The sequence below is a fragment of the Coloeus monedula genome, assembly GCF_965178545.1.
Source record: "Coloeus monedula genome assembly, chromosome: Z".
Lineage (NCBI taxonomy): Eukaryota > Metazoa > Chordata > Aves > Passeriformes > Corvidae > Coloeus > Coloeus monedula.
Window position 1 is genome coordinate 25,278,073 of NC_138822.1, and position 18,387 is coordinate 25,296,459.

The following is an 18,387-nucleotide window of genomic DNA, read 5'->3' on the forward strand; positions in this document are numbered from 1 at the left end:
CTACTTCATGAGCGACCTGCAACTAGGCTTTGTTCTGTCCCACAATTTAAAAAAAAATATAAATGCCACTGTTACCATGCAGTCCTGCTGGTATGTGTGGCCCACAACAGCTTTCCACAACTCTCCTTCTCTGTAAAAGCAATTTTTAAGGGAAGTGTATTGTTTCCTTCTCCTTTCCAGACAACTCAAGAGATAACCTGATTTTCTTTATTTGTAGGTATGGCTGAAACAAGGGAGAGAATGAAGCAACATGATATGCCAAATACTCCAAGTCTGTCAGGAATGCTTCTTGCTTTCAAGTATATTAGGCATTGCCTTACCAAAAAACCATGAAAACTGCTGAGCATAGTGTGACATGGATGGGAAAAAAAAAGAACAATCAGGATTTGTAGAACAGTTTTATTGATTCCAGATTGCTGACAATTTTGGAAAAAATATGACATCATTCACTGTTAAAAACAATTTAAATTACTCCAAATAAACAAATCGCCATATAATAATAAGTTTATCGCTATAATTGCATTTTCCTCAGGTCATTTGCATTTCTTTTGGTATCACTGCAATGACTACAGAATATCAGACTATGAACTATTACATAATGAAATTAAAAATAAAACAGTAGACTTTTATTTTCAAAATATCAACATTATCTTAAATAACTTGATAAATTAAAGCACAAATCTGAACTGTAGCATTCAATACACATAAATAAATAACATATTGCTTTCCCAGTCTTACAGCTGCAGTTAATATACTTATTTTAAGTGTAAGATTCTTAATAGCAGTAATAATCTTAGCATCTCTATTTCCATAAAGAACTTTGTGCATATTTTGAGATGATATGTCTTGTTCTTCCTCCTCCATTACTCCGTAATTTAATTTCTAATTATCAGAGAATGAAATGACACACTGCCTAGTGTCAATACGTACATTATTATCTTATAAAAACATTAATACTTAGGCTTTTGAGGATGGTTCTCCAAAATCTTTTTCACAAAGTGTTGTGTTATACCTTTAAATTCAGACTGACATACTATTGGGTAAGTGCAGGCCAAATCAGAATGGATGAGTAAATGCTCTTCTTAGAGCATTAAGGTAAATTAGGTTATTAATGTAAAAGATACGAAGTACCACATATTCACTATTTACATATGCTATTAACTTTAAAATGAATGTAGATTTTTATCACAGGTGAAATTTAAAGAATGGAGATAGACAAAAATGAGAAAGAAACAATTAAGGCCAAACAGGAGGACGTAAGTAGAGAATTCAAACAGTAGGCAGCGTCAGACTGTGACTCCTTACAGTGGGGGAAGACCAAATCGAACATAAAAATTGTAAGAGCAAAAGGCACAGTAATTTCATTCTAGAACAAAATCCCAGCCTGTGCACAACAACATACTAATTCTACTAATTTGTTGCTTGCTTGCTTGGGATAATTACTGGGTTTTGTCCAAATCTAATTCAGGTCTGAAAACACCTAAAAAGATTTGCATAGTTTAAATCTGGAACCAAAGTAAAGGCTCAGAAAGTCACATGGTTACACATTTGCTAGACAAACAATTCTAATTTATTCCTAATTAAGCATTCAATAGAAGAAGTAACTTAAATAAATCAATTACTTGAATTAAAGATTAGCATTCATTCCAATCCAGTGTTTTATCAACTGGTGTGCAATAGCTCGACTTGGTGGTACAAAGAAAGAACGCTGGTTTCCTTTAATAAGAACTTCCACGACCTGCAATAAAACCAGATTTTTTTATCTTTAGAAGATAGTATTATAAACTATATAGAATTTAACATTGTATTAATGCAGAAATTATTTTCCTATAATGATCCATCAGTCTAATATTGCTAATAAAGAGCTACTAAGAAATTCTCCAAGGTAGATGCAGAGAAAGTCTCACACAGTGTGAATTATGACATTTTTGAGCTTAATGTGCCCCAAAGCATACCTTCTTGCTAACAGAACTGTGGAGACAGCTAGTATACTATTTAGGGTTTTTGTGAAGCCTGTTTATGGCAAGGACCACCAGATGGTGCTCTATACTGTGACAAAAACAATTCTTTTATTTTTACATGTAGTGCCAAAGGAGATGTGTTTTCTTGGTTTTCTGAAGCAGTTGCAAGTAGCATGGCAATACACTTTCAGTACATTTCCAAGGTATATTATTTCCAGCTCTACACCAACTTGCATGTGACTAGCTGCATTCAGAACTCTTATTATTTAAAATAATGCTCCCAGTGTTAGCAGAAACACACAGAGATTGTAGGTGACTAACTTTGCATTCAAGCTGACTGACAGTCAAAACACTTGAAACTGCTAGGCAGAAGTTCAGTGTTATTAAGAGCTTAGCTCCTAAGCTGCCTGTGGGAAAACCTATGAAAACTAAGTTGTGAAAACAATCTTTCCTTCTACTCATGAACTGAAATACTTCTTTCTGTGAAAGTCTTTCCTGCCTCTCTTTTATTTGACTATATTTTAACTACTGTGTGTAGGATTTCCTATTAATGCACAGTAAGCTGCATTTAATACCAGAGTATTAAAACAATACATGAAAAAAGATGTTCAAACAAATGAATTCCCAGAGTCCTTACCTTAACTTCCACCCTCACAGCAAATCTGGTAGCATGCTTGTTTGGAGAAACTGTGATGAATAATGCTATTAAATACTACTTCGGGATGAAAAGCACAGCCTTGCTAAGGAAATGGGTTAAAATAACTTGGCTATCTCCCAAAAGGGAAAGGTGAAAAGCAAACTGGCAAAAATGTCATAAAATGAGGTTGCAAGTAACTCAGACATTACCGTGAGTATCTGTTTTTCTCTGGTTGTGTCTAACCTACAACCACAATATAATGCAACTTAGTATGATAAAATGAAGAGTATACATGCTCATTTGACTTGCTGGAAAAGCAAGTGTCTGTTGTATGCCAGAACCAATACAGTCACAGACTAATTAACAGAAGAAGAAAATGAAATTGAACTTTACCTGTTCTCTAGTGAACCAGCGGGCATCCTCTATTTCATTCTTGTCAACTTTAATTTCTGTGGACACTGCAACAGCTAAGCAGCCAATCATTAAGGAGGAGGGCATTGGCCATGGCTGACAAGAGATGTACTGAACATGGCCAACTTTGACTCCAGCCTCCTCCTCTACTTCTCTTCGAACAGCATCTTCTATGGTTTCACCTAATTGAAAAAAAAAAGGGCAAAGAACAAGCAGCTGATGAAAATACTCCAAGCAATGATGACATCCTGTGCTTTGAACCGACTCAAAAGATTTGAAACTGCCCAAGGCAATTATCCATAAAGATCTAGTTCACAGATCAGAGCAAAGACCTCAGCACACGACACAAAAGTCTAATAAGGTCAAACCAGCCACCAAAGCAAAATGGAACTTTGAAAATAAAGTGTAGTAATTTCTCCATAATAATATTTATTTCCTGAATTGATAATTCATCATACACACAAACCATTATTACTATACCTAAAATGTCAAAAATTAGGTAGAAAATACATCATTCCTATAATTATTCTTGAAACATTGATCTGTTCATTTGTAACTGTGTTAATTTCTGGATTTTCAGTATAATTGTAACAGCATGTACTACAACTTGAAAAATCAGTATTTAAAATAGTAAGAAACCAGATATTTAGAATTCTTGCTCCCATTTCTGCAGTGTATTCTTCCCTTTGCCTAACTCATCCTTCATTGTCTTAACAGATGCAGACAATACTGTAAATTGAAACTGCAATAGAAAGCTTTGCTTCCATATCCACAGGAAACTGTGTATGTATGTGTGTGGAATGCTGATAGTCACATGTCTACAGATGCACACGTACTGTGCTGTAACCACTGATTAAAGGGTCATTAAAGGACACAGTCCATCCATCAGAAATAAACATCTTGACTTCTTTCAAATGATACCTGAATAAACTTGTTCCTGCTGTCACTATATGTCAACCTGCACACATTTACTGAACATATTTATACACTATAATTTCACTGGTGATTAAGACGTATTCCCAATATAAGAATGTTTTACAAGTTGTTCTGCAGGTACTTATAATTAATTTCAACTATTGTTGCTTGACATAGCTATTGAAATATCTCTACCTTTCCTTCAGAATGACATAATTTCTATGTTGGAGAGGATGAAAGTTTGGTAAGAAAGTTTCACAGGTATGTAGGCTTGGCAGAAAGATCTCTGAATGTAGAAACTGGGGATGAGGTAGAAATGAAAGCAAGTTTTGATAGAGAGTAAAAGATGTTTTGCTGAAACACTGATCGCTGAGTAACTGAGAAGGCAAAGGTTGGAGATGAGTTGGAAGGAGATTTTTAGGAGTAGGACAAAGGTATGTGACTACAAACAAAGACATGTTTTTCACCAAGTAAATAAGTCTCAAGAAGAGCATAAGTCAATAGAAAACATGTCTTTACCAAAAAGAAAGATATGGCAGGCAAACAAGAAATGTTGATGTAGCAAGAAGAAGAAAGGTCTGAGAATTTTCCACTGTAAGCTTAAATTGTAACATACTTACTCTTGTGATTGGATAATAATGACTATAATATGGTGACGGTAGTAGTTATGATAGGCTATAGGCAAATGTAAAGGTATGGTGTATGGTGCTTATTGGTTGTTATGTGTTAAGATACTCTACAAAGAAAAGTATAAAATGCTTTGTAACTTGAACAGAAAGTGGCTTCAGGTATGCCTACAGCTGGAGCTGGCAGCTGTAGGGCTGGCTCTGGATACCCACCCCCTGAAATGCTGTAACTTCGCCTATGCAATAAACAGCTTTCAAGAGAGCTGCCTGAAGTCCAGAGATCCTTCGTGAACCTTTCTCCTGTATTTCTACTCATCTTCCATATAATCAATCAGGCCCTAAACAAATACGCATATCCTTAATTTTATGTTAACTTTAAGTTACACTTTAACACCTACTTTTCCTATGCTAGTGACAAGATTCAATTTTTTTTTTCCTTGTAAGTAGTGATTTAAGACATGATATGGAAACCATGTAAATATTTTAATTAAAAAAATATTTTATGTAATTTTTTGTAATAAATCAGAAGCTGCAAAATACAGAATAAGCATATTTATTACAACAACTCATCTATCAGGAAGCAAAAATTAATTCGACGTAACACAAAATATATGTCTCGGTAAAAGTACAATACTGTTATTGAGAAAATACATTTGGTAAAGGAAAATGAAATTACTCACCAGGTTCTACAAATCCAGCAAGGCAAGTAAACATTCCTGGGGGAAACCTCTTCTGCCTTCCTAAAAGGCAGTGGTTCCCATCTGGATGGATGACTTGCATTATCACGACAGGATCTGCAAAGGACATGAAAACAATATATTTTGACATTTGAGGGACAGTAGAAACTTCCAGTCTATTCCATACCAATGCACATAAAGACAAAAATGATATTGAAATCATAATTGTGTGCATGCCTAGAGTAAGCTGTTATTTCTTTTCACTTTGCGGTTACTCTCCATGCAAGGTATCTCTTTATCTTGTTGTGCAACATACATGCTTAGCAGCAGCAGTTTACTAACCAAGGCTTGGAATGCAGGACAGAAATTACCTGTAACCAAAGCACAAAATCTGCTAAGAGTCTCAGCAGCACCAACCTAGCTATGCATCCAGCATAATAGTTTCTGCAGCAAACTAATTTATTATCACCTTCTCTTCACCACAGAGGTCTGAAGAATGTATTTTTGACTAAACACCAAAAAAGTAGACACTTTGATGACAATGCAAATACTGACTAAATACTGACTACTTTCCACCTTGCTATCAGTTTCTCATATGATGTTGCACCTTGACAAACTTCCTTACTTCTGGTCATTGTATCTTTTTCTAACTTAGTATTTTCTCCTATTGGTCTAATCAACCCTGTCAACTTGAGATCTTTTCTCCTTTTTATTGTCATCTAGTTTTAAGTATGTATCTAGTTTTAAATATGACCCTTTGTACTGCTGATATCTCATTTATACTGTTGGAATTCCTAACTGATATTACTTGTTGCAATAAGGTTTGCAGCAATTCTGTGTCACAGACTAGTGCAAGAAAGAGAAGCCTGAAAGCCTGAACTACTTAGTGCTAAACAGAGCTGAGACACAGATAGTCTGTGGAGAAAAAAATATGTAAGACCTAGGACAGAAGTAAGCATCTGAAATAACTAGAAAATAAATTGATTTACATGCATATAATAATACAAACAGGCCCGTTTTGAGTGAGTATTCTCACCAACTCTTGGATATGATGTGTTGTAAACTCCTTGGAGACTGGGACAATCTTCTTTTAAGCAAGTTTTCTTGTAACCTCCTTCTTCAATCTTGGTTGCACTCCCACATGTTGGGCAGAATCGGTAGTGGTTGTGCCATGCTAGAACAGATCTTGCCTGGGCTATTACTCCTTTAAAACAATACATTGAAAATGCACAAAATCAAATACTAATTAATGTTAAGTTTTTAACAGCATAGAAAAAGCAAATAGTGAAGTTTAACATAAAAAAATGAAAGTAAGAGTGTGGTTTGAATCATAATCATGGCTACAAGAGAAGTTGAGCAATATGAGTTATGCATACCTTTTTCTTTGCAGCACAGCAAATGCAATAGAACATGGTATTAAATAGCTACAGGGCAACGTACACATTCAGAAACAAATTCATCCAGATCAGTATACCCTGTTTCTCACAAAAATCACTTTGTCTAGGCAAAGTGCCGAAATTATATGTTATCAAGTCTTTTCCAGATAATCATTTTAGGGCTACTGCAGGTATTGACATAATAATGCACTGTTCCATTTAAACTTAAGGTGCAAGTCAAGCTTTCCCTTTATCCTTATGTAAAAGCAAAACTGCTACAACAGCAGTCATTACCAACATCTGTTGTCCATACTAACACTAATTCACTTTGTGATCCTGACTTTTCAACACTTCCGTGTCAAATAAGTATTCAACACACTGTTATAAAGGACTTAGGTTCTCATTTATTGTAATGAAAACTCAGTAATCACAGATATTTTTCCTTTTTTTCATGTTAATAATGTTCATGCATGAATATTTAAATAGTACTATTTAAAACCCATGATGATCAATACATTTTAAAGTCTAATATTGTCATTGCAGAAATTAGTCCTTTGCAAATGCACATGTTCTTACATACAAAATTCTTCACGGAACCACTAAAAGGCTTTTAAAAATCAAAATATTTCTAAAGCCACTGAAAATACACGATTTCTTTGCAGTGGTTTGTCTTTTCTTTGAATTATACCTCAAGGAATATCGAAGTGTATCTTTCTGATTACACATTTTGTACTTGCTGCATTTTATGCATCTTACCAGCTTCTTTTTCAGGTAGCTGCAGTAGTGCTGGCATTGGCGGGTGAAGAAAGTAATAGTCCTCATGCTTCTGTTTAAATTTTTCAGCAGAAGCAGAATCTATGCTAAGAGCAAACCAAGCAACTAACCCATCTTCATCTTCTTGCAGAACTTTTCCATTGCAAGCAGCCATCAGGGTCATGTCAACTCCAAGAAAAATCAAGGTACATTCTTCAGTCTGGTTCATACACTGTTCCACATCCTTCCAGTACAGCCTGCAAAGCTTTACTTCTGGTTGCTGCAAGCTCTCTCTTCCCCCACCCAAAGTAACCAAGGGACTTAGGTTTGAGAAGAGGATGTATACTGTAGCTGGATGGCACTGTTTTTTACTTAGCCACTTGGAATCTGTTCTTTTATCACTCCTTCTGTCCAGAAGCGTCATTCCGAAATAATTTTCATATTCTTTCACATCATTTGACAAAAAACTAGGCTTCTGATCACCTTTCACATTAGCCAACAAATTAGCTATGTGTTTGTACCCCCAAAATTTAGCGATGTCCAGAGCTGTCTGCCTTGATTTATTAACGATGGACCTGTCACACCTAAAGAAACAGGAAAGAGCTGAGGTTACCAGAGTAAATAAGTTTAGGAAAGCTCCTGATGCTGTATTATTCTTAATTACAGCATATACATCTGACACTATTAAGGTACAAGAACTTCTAGACACTGTCTAAACTGGGTAATCTTTGGGCCCCGCAGTAATGAAATACAATTGTACTTCTTTTGCTAAGGCTGTAGTTCACATTTTTGTTGATCCTTTCCAGATTATCATTCACCAAAATTCATGCAGTAGCCCAAAAGCAATGAATTAATTAAAATTCCACACACTGTATAATTTAAGAAAAGGCTCAAAAATAGAGCTTTGAAAGTCAGGCTACAGTTCTGTTCCTCATAACCAGTAATCAAAATGGAAAAAAAAAAAATGCAGCCTAACAAATATTACTTTCTACAAGCTACTGGAAGCAGCAACAAAACATTCACAATAAAATAGTTTATTGAGGTTAATTGGCTTGTTCAGTCTGGAGAAAAGAAGACTGAGGAGAGACCTTACTGAGGTCTCCAACACCTTCATGAGGGAAAGTAGAGGGGCAGGTACCGATCAGTTCACTCTGCTGACCAGTGAGAGGACATGAAGCCAGAGTTTAAGGAGTGTTTAGACCACACTCTCAGGCACATAGGCGGGCACATAGTGGGATTCTTGGGATGTCCTGCACAGTTGCAGGAGTTGATCCTCATGGGTGCCTTCTAACTCAGGATATTCGATGATTTACCATAAAATTAGAATCAAGAATACAGCCTCATGTGTGTAAAGGGAAACAGATGAGGGAACATTGCCTCATGATATGTATTGTAAATACTAAAGACAAAAAGAAACCCAAACCTGAAATAAATTGAGGTTGATTGGGAGCTCAAAATAACACACTTTCATTTTTTGCTAATCTTAAATTGGTAGGTAAAACAGAAATGTCACTGTAAGCTACAAATTACGTAATATGTACTAGACTCATCAGTTTTTAAAACAAGAAGACGCCAGTAAATATTAATATTGCTGATACACAGGTAACTATACCACAAGCAAGACCATTTTGAGATTTTATATTAAACTCGGTAGTTTTTGAGGGAATTTGAGTATAGTTTAGACAACTACTCAAAACTTAATTACAAGTTTTTGGTGCTAAAGAAACTTCTTTCATGACCAGTCACAGGACTCAAGGGAATGGCATGAAGCTCTCTCAGAGGAGGTTTAGGTTGGCTATCAGGAAAATGTTCTTTACCGAGAGGGTGGTTGGGCACTGGAACAGGCTCCCCAGGGAAGTGCTCACAGCACCACGTGTGACAGAGTCCAAGAAGTATTTGAACAACACTCTCAGGCACATGGTGTGACTCTTGGGGTTGTGATGTGCAGGACTATGAGGTGGACTTGATCCTTGTGGGTCCCTTTCAACTTAGGATATTCTATGATTCTATAATTCCATAATAAAAAAACCAACTGACTAGATTTCCAGGATTATTCCCGGTAATATTATGAAATATTATCTTCATAGACATTCATGTTTATATAACCAGCAACTGTAATTGTCAAAATAATTATTCTAAGCATTAACTAAAATGAGGCCAATGAGGCCACAGCAACATCTCAAGATTCAGTTGCCTAAGAGAACAAACATGAAGAGGACATTTAAAAGTGATATTCACTTTTTTTAAATGAAAAGCGAAACTTCAAAAACTGTTATCCTGTTTACCAATTGATAAATCAAAGGATTCCTCAATACACAAAATCTGGCACTGACATACTCCTCTACATACTAGAATGTACTGGTTATAGTACAAACCAGTGGTTCATCTAATGCCCCATTCTGAGCCCCAGAAGAAGCCACCAGACTTGGGCAGAACTGAAAAAAATAACAAAAATGGGTGGGATGATTACTGGAAGCTGCAGAATGCTATGCCTGAAGTTACTCATTAACTACCGAATGAACTAAACTTGCTTGTTTCTGTAATTTGGAGTGCAGAAAGGAACAGCCTGAGCTTGATTAAACTCAGTTGAGCCACATTTGATTCTACCTTAGTTTTGAAATATTTTCCATTTGAAGTATTTCTATCTCGACTTTATTCAGGCTTGACATGCGTCTTCTTTGGGGTCTCAAGAAGAACAGCATTCTTTGCATTTCTGAGTGTCTTGAAACACTAGAACTAACACAGATGACTTGAAAATAGGAGGTTTTTGACAAGCAATGAACATACTTGGTGCCATGCCAACTGAAGAAAATAATGTTGACATGGTCAAGGAAGAAGTAGGAAGTGTATTGTCCAAAACCTAAGATTCAACTGAAACGTATCAATCAGTAACTTTGGAACGGGAGAGTCTGTCATGTCCTACTGAAGAGTCAACAAACATTCTACACTAAAAAAAGATTCAAGTGGATTACAAATCAAGTTCAGAGAAAAAATTTTAAGTGGAACAATCAAATACACCAAATTTATATTCAATACAGTGGTTGGAATGGTGTACAAACTTACCTCTATTCTGTTGGCCTCTGTGAGGAGTGACAGCATATCCTTGAATATCAAAGGAGTAACTTTAGAGACGCTCGTAACTCTTAAGACTTTCTTAGCAAATATGAAAAGCATGATGCAAGAGCAGAACCCAATTATAAACTGACAGAGAATACATTTTCCTGAGTTTTAGCCCTTAAAATTCTACCACTATCTGGTAAATTTACTTCTCTGAAACAAAACTGATAGGGGCAAAAAGGGGGGTGCAAAATAAAACTCTTGAATGGGGTCTACTAAACAGCTTACCCTTCTTGAAGAAGAACCTGCACAACCTCGAGGTGTCCATTTCTGGCACCGTACATGAGGGCTGTCCAGCCATTCCGTGCGGCCGTATTTACCAGTGACGGGGAGCGCCTGAGCAGCGCCTTCAGCCTGGCTGCGTCTCCAGCAGCAGCAAAGTCATGCAGCTGAGAAACCATGTCCTGATGCAGGTTCTTTCCAAAGTCAGTCATTGTGCCAACTAAGTTTTAAAAAAAGAAAATAAAAATGCCTGAGGGCATATCCACCACTACTAAAACGATATCAGTAAAAGACCGAACTTTAATGCTGTACAGACAATCAATATTATCACCGAAAATACGACACAACAAATTATTGTGATTGGTGTGATTTGGTTATTCCAAACCGAATCTTTGTCCCACCCATCTCCAAACATAGTGAAACTTTACCTTAACAATCAAATCCAGTTTTAAAGAGGCTTAAGCACCAAAAGATTTCACTAGGGAGATGAAGATTCTTCTGAGTGTGAAAAATATGTGGCGGTTTCTAGACCGAACGCACACACAGAGACACAGACACGCAGAGACACACACACACTGCTGCTGGGACCGCTGCGCAAAACAGCGACAGCTCCTACTCCCTCTGCACCCGCTCCATTCTCTTTCCCAGGGCCGCGATCCGGCCTCAACAGCGAAGCCCCGTTACCGTGCGCGGCCGCCGCGGGCAGCCAGGCCCCGTGCGCGCTCCCGCCGCATCCGGTAGCGCTGCAGGGGAAGCACCGCCCGGGCGCGAGCCCGAGAGAGGCCAAACGGGGCCGAGCGGGGCCGAGCGGGGCCGAGCGCGATTGCTCCGCCTCGCTGTTGACACGGGGGCCGGGCTTGAGATTCTGCGGGGATGGAATCATCGGCTGTTCCCCTGAGCGCCGCTGCCGGCCGGGCCGGGGCGCTGAATAGGTTAAAGGGCAAACGTGCCTGTCCGCCAGGCAGGAATCTCCGTGGTTATAGGGAAGCTATCAGATTGATTTTCAGCATTGCTTCACCGCGCTCGCAGAAGGCAAGCGTCGGTGGCAATAGAATGCGGAAGTAGTTGTGAGAAAGGTGGAGCAAGTGGCACGACGTGGCAGGGGAGAAGAGTTAGCGGGGAAATCGGAATGATTAATGAGCCAGAAGTGTGTCCTGCCTAATGTCAGGAGAATTCCACAAACACCAGGGGTTTATGTTCAAAAAGGAGACAGAGGAGTCCTTCATCTTTATTCGAATAAAGGGGGAGAGGCCACCGGGGCACGCACCCGTGGGGTTTTCTCTCTCGAGGTTTCGGAGGGCGCAGCCTCCCCTTTATCCTAAACTCCCGGCCGCATGTTGCCCTCTACCTTTCCCCACTGCTGAGGTACTAGGAGGATACAGCCTTCCGGCACCGCCTGTCACATGCCCGCGTCCCGCCCCCCCCTCCGCCCTTTGCCCCCCCCCCCCCCCCCCCCCCCCCCCGCACCTGTCGTTTTACCCTAAAATTCAGAAATTGAGGCTTGTGCTGACCCCTGTCTGTTTCAGGAGCCAAGCTGTGTGGGCTCTGTAACGAGCGTGCTGCCCAAAGTTAATAGAGACGTTGACACCCATTTCAAAGATGTTAACACCCATACCTTCACCCATCAAATTGTTCGTAAAGACATTAGCCTTCCTATCACTAAGAAAAGCATTGGAAAATCGAGGCTATACCAGTCCTATAGAAGCAAACATGGAACTGTTATCCTAGAGTGCTTAAAAAAAAAAAAAAAAAAGAAACAAAAAAAAAAAGAAGAAAGAAAAAAGAATAGTTTTGAAAAGTCAAAATAAAAGTTTTGTACTGTGCAGGATAAGCCTGCAAAACAGATTGCAGTTATTCCAATTGCCTGAAGTTGGAATGCAAAGGTTAAGCTAAATCCAGTTCTTTCATAAGTACTACGTTACTGGTTTTCCCACTTGCATTTGTATTAAACATGAATAACTAACTCATACAAATCTTTGTTTTAATGTTTTATTTGAGGTATTCACCACTATATTCAAATAATAAAATGATTAGTTGTGAGCTCGTTTTTAAATGTGGCCCTCAGAAGCTCCCTCAAGTTTCTGTTTTAGCAATAGAGCTTTAGCTTGAGATACATACATGTATATATATAAATACGTATATAGAGAGGTATATGTATATGTCTCCATAACCTGTTACTCAAGGGCAGAGTCATTTTTGAATCAAGAGTATTGCAGAAGTTTAGTAATGTGTGAACAGGAATAAATAATACAAGGAAGCAGGTTTTATAGCCTGCTGATGGTAGGATATACTCTGCGTGTCCTGACACCATGTCGGCAGTTCCCAATTGCATGATTTTAAGTACTTGTGGTGTAATTTGTGCCATCTTCCAGTGCATCCTTGCAAAAACGACCTAGCACCCTTTGTTTAAAATACCAGTAACTATAATAAATTGAATGTGAATTTAAAATTGTAACATATCAACTTGTGAGTTTGAAAATACTTTGTTTCTACTAACAGATGTAGTCACTTTGCTGGATAAAAGGTTACAAATTCTTGCGAATATGTAGATCTCTATTTAATAATCACTGAGCTGAATTTTCTAAGAGCAATTTATTGTTTCTTTATGAAAGGAATGAGAAGGAGGTGTCTTCACAAACAGACTATGGGCATGCTGTAGATAAAGCCAGATACTGAGAGGTGAAAGAAGCAATGGGAGGAACCATAAATTCCATAGGAATTCCACTAATTGACACAGACTGTTACTCACTCAAGACTGCGTTAAATCCCTGAACTCAGAGAAAAAGAACAGACACACAAGGAAAAAGGAAAAAAAAAAGGGGGAGGGGGGGTACCCATTAGAAAGGCGTCTTGAACAGGCAATTCGGGAGGTATGTGTCTCTCAAGTACCTCAGCCAATGGGGCAAGGGAGAGGGAAATGCGGCCGGGAAATTAGGATAAAAAGGAGGCTGCATCCTCCAACAACTTGAGAGACCCCATGAGACATGCCCATGGCCTCTCCCTTTATTCGAATAAAGTAACAGGTCTCCTCTGTCTCCTTTTTGGACATAAATGCTTGTGGATTAATTTTCCTGGCATTTAGAATGGAAATATGCAATGGTAACTTGCTTTAAAAGCTGTTTTTAGCTTTGGTGTATTCAAGAGCTACTTAAAACTCACAGAGAAGGTCAAAGTGGTGATGGACTTAGCTGTGCCATGGTTCTTGAATGTTATGGAAAATAAAGCCTGTACTGGCCAGTATTTATTTGACTTGCCTGAGTCTTGTTAGCCCTTCACTAGTGGGGAGCATGGTTGTAAGGGTGTATATGCAAGGCTTCAGGAGTCTGAGGTTGTCAGTGTGAGAATGGAAATGGATGCAGCACCACTAATTTACTCTGATCTTGAAAGAGGCTCTGGTGGCTCCATGTTGATAGTGACTAATGATAGTCTTTTCAAAATGCTTGCTGATTGCTGCAGACAGCAGTCAGGGAGTAATATCTGAATGCCCTGATGCCCTATTCATTTTGTGCTGCAACCTTTAGAAAAAAATTGCATGTGCTGTAAAGAATGTACCTAAGTGCCCTTGGGAGAACTGCAGTGATTGGGCAAAATAAGTGCTGGAGTGCCTGCAAGAAGTGAGACAACGGTGCTTCTTTCTGGTCTGAGTTACCTTCTAAATCTCGTTATTTGAGTTAATAAACTGCGCTAAGGTAGATGTCTGAAAAAGACACCTATAACTCTCATTTAGGTTAATAGATTTATTTAAAAGAATGTAAAATCTCATTACTTTTATATTTATATTATTTAGAGTCTTTGGAGCGAGAATCTGGATCAAACCCGTTTTAGTGTTGGGGCTAGATTACACACAAGAATAATCTATTTTAATGCTTTTCAGTAAAACAATAACAATATGACAGAAGTTCTTTATTTGGGTTTGCACTTCGTTCTTAACTTCATTCTTAACCTCTCAATTCCACCCATGTTTCATGAAGGTTCTGCTTTTCAGAGTTGATGTGCTGGGTAAAGTTTAAAAGAAGCTCTGATTTTAAGTTGTTCATTGGAAGAGAAAAAAGTAAGACATTGGAGGTGTGAAAGGAATGTGTTGTCAAATATTTTAGTTTATGTACACTATAATTAGTGCATTATAATAGAGTATGCCTTTTGCACTTCTCAGCTTCAAAATAAAATTTTGGTGCATGTTTCATTTGAATTAAGGAATCAAAGCTGTTATGAGGGAAGCAGAAATCAGTGTTATCTGACCCTTCAGCACTCTGTTATAGTATCCTTTTGAGTTGTAAACAAGGACTTTGGGACAATATAGCTAGTGTCTTTCCTAAGCATCTCCCTGATTAGTTTCCAAGCAGTCCCCCCAGAAAACAATTGGGCAAATGCTAAAGGGCCCAATACAAAACATGCATTGGTCTAAATATGAATTTCTTGGTATTGAAGAGATGGAATCCTTTTGGTGGGATTTTCTTTTACTTTCTTGTAGGAAAGAGCTGTAACAAAGCTGGATGACAGTATTTATTATGAAAAAAATCCATTTGCATGTATCAGTTAATTTAAATTAAAAATCTCAAAATACTGTTTATAATACTAACTCTGGACCTCAGATAGCAGTCTAGACAACAGGGAGAATAAGAGTTCTTTCAACTCAAAATCCTTTCAGTCAGCTGAACAGGAAATTTCTTTCAGCTGTGGAATGTGTTGCAATACATGCTGTGTCTGACAAGAAAAAAAGGCATGTAGCAGTACCAATCTCCCCAGAATGTGTTCCTGAAAAGTGAATGGTTTGTGATATGATGGCTATGAAACAAATTTTCCCCAAACAACTGATGTGAGGGTGGGAGGTGATGAGTGCCAAAACTTAATAAATATGCTTGAATTAAATTTGTGGGGACAGTATGCCCCATGTGGAGAACTGGAAGGCAGAAGCACAAACATCAGGACTGTCAGCTGAGAGGTATTACTTTTTCAGCAAGTGACTTTTCAGAAGGGACCACTGCTATGAGAGGTCCCAGCTGCTTCCTCTGTGAGATTGAATGCCTGACCACTGCCCCATTTTCCCTTCCTGCACCTCACTTAGCTTGCTTCATCTTGATTCATTGGGGAGAGATGAAGGCACTAAAAATGTAGCTGTTCAATGACCTAGCCCAAAGTGCAACCCAAATGGCGAGTGTTTATAGTGTAGTAATCTATTGGAGTCTCCAGAATCTGAAAAACTATGAAGGCTACAGGAAATGAAGTAATACGTCTAGAGTGGGGATGAGGCAAGATTATTTTGGTATAGGTAAGATTATTATGTGTGCTTTGTGACTGATGAAGATTTTCTAGTTTTTCTCCAAATCGTTCTTGGGTTTTCAGTTTTTTCCCTATTCTAATTTGGTTCCATTTGTTAAGCCCTTGTGTTTAACTGATCACTTATGAATTTGGAAGCATGACTCCCTGAGTTCTAGACAGGTTAATTTAGTTTCTCAAGTTTCTCAGGTGATGGTTGAGTTGGTGTTTGAACTGGTTTAATGGTTTGAATGGTTTAATAAGGGTCGATCAATAAAAGTGGTTTTAATAATCTCTCCGTGTCTGGCTTACAAGTACTTCTTCATGATCAATGAAGTCATATTTGTAGCAAATTTGAGTTGAGATAGCTGTTCCTCTTCCTATTCTTTAGACTCTTTGAGGCCCAGAGTTGGTGTTAAAAATATCTGATAGTATTTTTTTTCAAACTGAAATTAAATGATATCTGCAAATTCTTTTTTGCTTTAATTATAATTATTTTCATGCAGCTTTTTTCAAGTTCAAAGGATGACTTCCCTTAAATTAAAGTGTATTTGAAAACTAGGAAACTAGTTTTACTTGTTTTGCAAAAAAAAAAAAAAAAAAAAAAAAGACTTTCAATATATCTGTGGGAAATAGTTGAACCAATACAGGGATAAAGATTTAGATCTTCAAAGCAGGTTTCATAAAACTGTTCATTCTCTGGGTTAATTCTTTGTTTTAATCATATTAACCTTCTATCCCCTGTGATCCGTAGTCCTGCTCAAGCCACCAGTGTTGAGCTTTCTTACTCATGCCAGTGCCATCCAGTGTGTTTTGGAAACAACCACTATTCCTGCCTGTGACTGGAGAGGCCCCTTCTTGCTCTGTAGCTTGTGCTGGGATCTGCCTCCTCACTCCAGTCTTCTGATGCAACAGGTCAGGGACGCCCACATTCCCAGGTTTACTCCAGTGGCTGGCACCACTTTCCCTTCACACACAGGCACATGCAGGTCCCCACAAGTACCTGGCACTGAGTTCTTGCGGCATGCACATACCCGGGACAATGCAAGCAATTAGGCAGAGGGGAAGATAAGAGAATTTTTAATAAGAAGGCGCAAAAAGATGAGACAGACTGTGGCCATCAGGCGCAAGTCTAAGTCACATAAATGTACTGACTGGCCCTATTTTACAGACAACTGGACCCCTTTGTATCCTTTTTGTCTATCTTATCTCTGTTCCTCCTTGCTCTCCCTCTTCTTGTCCCTCCACAGCTCTATTGATTCCCTCACTCCACATGGTTCAGGGCCCCTGGGTTTCCAAAATAACTAGAGGACCCCTGGGTTTGCAGACTGATCAGCTGCAAACTCCAGTTGAGTTTTCCTCAAAGTGGTGGCTGTTGTTACTTGATAGCTCAGCAGCTATTGTGACTGGCAGTGTTAGTTTATTGTCACTGCCAACATGTTTGCTTTGTCAGGTGTGTCTCAGTATATTTTGCTTCCTGGCTTACCATTGTTCCTTTGGTTTGCCAACTGACCAAGTTCCTAGTCAAGATAACCTTCCTGAAATAAACATTCCTGTACTCTTACATGTCTCCTCATCAGTTCATGTGGCTGAACAGACTTGGTTGTCATCATCACTTCCCTTATCATTTGGTGGTCAGGTTTGTATCCCTGTGTGGGATATGCCCAGCCCCTGCCCTGGAGGGATGTCTGCTGAGATAAAAGATTTTGTAATCGCCCAGCAGGACTCCCTGGAAAGGCAACCACTTCTTTGGTCACGGTGAGAAAAGACAGACCCACAATCCTTTAGGAGACCCTATGCAGATCCTTTGTAACCCACTGGCCTTCACCCATCCCTTGTATCCCTATAAAAGCTAAGGCCTCTGCCCCTGTGGGAGAGAGTTCTTGTCCCTGGCTTTCCCCTTCGCCAGAGTACTGACCGACAATAAAGCTACCTTTGTGCGGAACCAGCCACATGAGCCTCTTGTCTCTCTCTCTGGTCTGGCTTGGCCTGGAGGCAGCCCTGCAGAGCTGAGTTGGAATCATGAGCTGATAACCACTAAAGAGCTGACAGCCTCTGCACGGGCCCTCCTAGCCAGCAGCTGAGGGAAGACACCGGGCCTCAGGAAGGCGATTCCTTTCGGGACCATCTCTCCGGACTGGTCACCTCTTCCTGGGTCAGAGCCACTGACCCCATCACCAGCTGTAATATCCCTGTGTGTTCTTGTATATGGCTTCCTCCTTTTCTCATTTGCTGCACTGAAAAATGTCCTTGACCAGATATCCTTGAGAATAGTGACACACATTTCCACATACCCTTACTGTAGTCATGGTGGAACATTTTGTATCTGCCAGCTTAAACTCTTTGCCCATCTCCTGGATCTGCTTATGTCTGCAGTGTTGATTCCTATGACAGATTTCATGCTCATTATACTGCTTTCTCTTTCTCACTATTCAT

General features: G+C 38.9%; 1 protein-coding gene across 2 annotated transcripts; it reads right to left on the minus strand.

The window, feature by feature from the left end:
* Window positions 1-391: 391 nt before the first annotated feature.
* NUDT12 (nudix hydrolase 12) lies at window positions 392-11,490 on the minus strand. Of its 2 annotated transcripts, none has more exons than XM_082301084.1 (7): window positions 11,380-11,490; window positions 10,702-10,915; window positions 7,360-7,940; window positions 6,264-6,431; window positions 5,231-5,344; window positions 2,992-3,191; window positions 392-1,738 (listed from the first exon to the last, which is right to left on the minus strand). In XM_082301084.1, exons 2-7 carry the CDS (start codon window positions 10,905-10,907, stop codon window positions 1,628-1,630), a joined length of 1,380 nt encoding a protein of 459 aa, XP_082157210.1. In that variant the 5' UTR covers window positions 10,908-10,915; window positions 11,380-11,490; the 3' UTR covers window positions 392-1,627. The 2 variants fall into 2 exon arrangements, with proteins under 2 accessions (XP_082157210.1, XP_082157209.1); XM_082301083.1 differs by having other exon boundaries at window positions 11,124-11,406.
* Window positions 11,491-18,387: the final 6,897 nt, after the last annotated feature.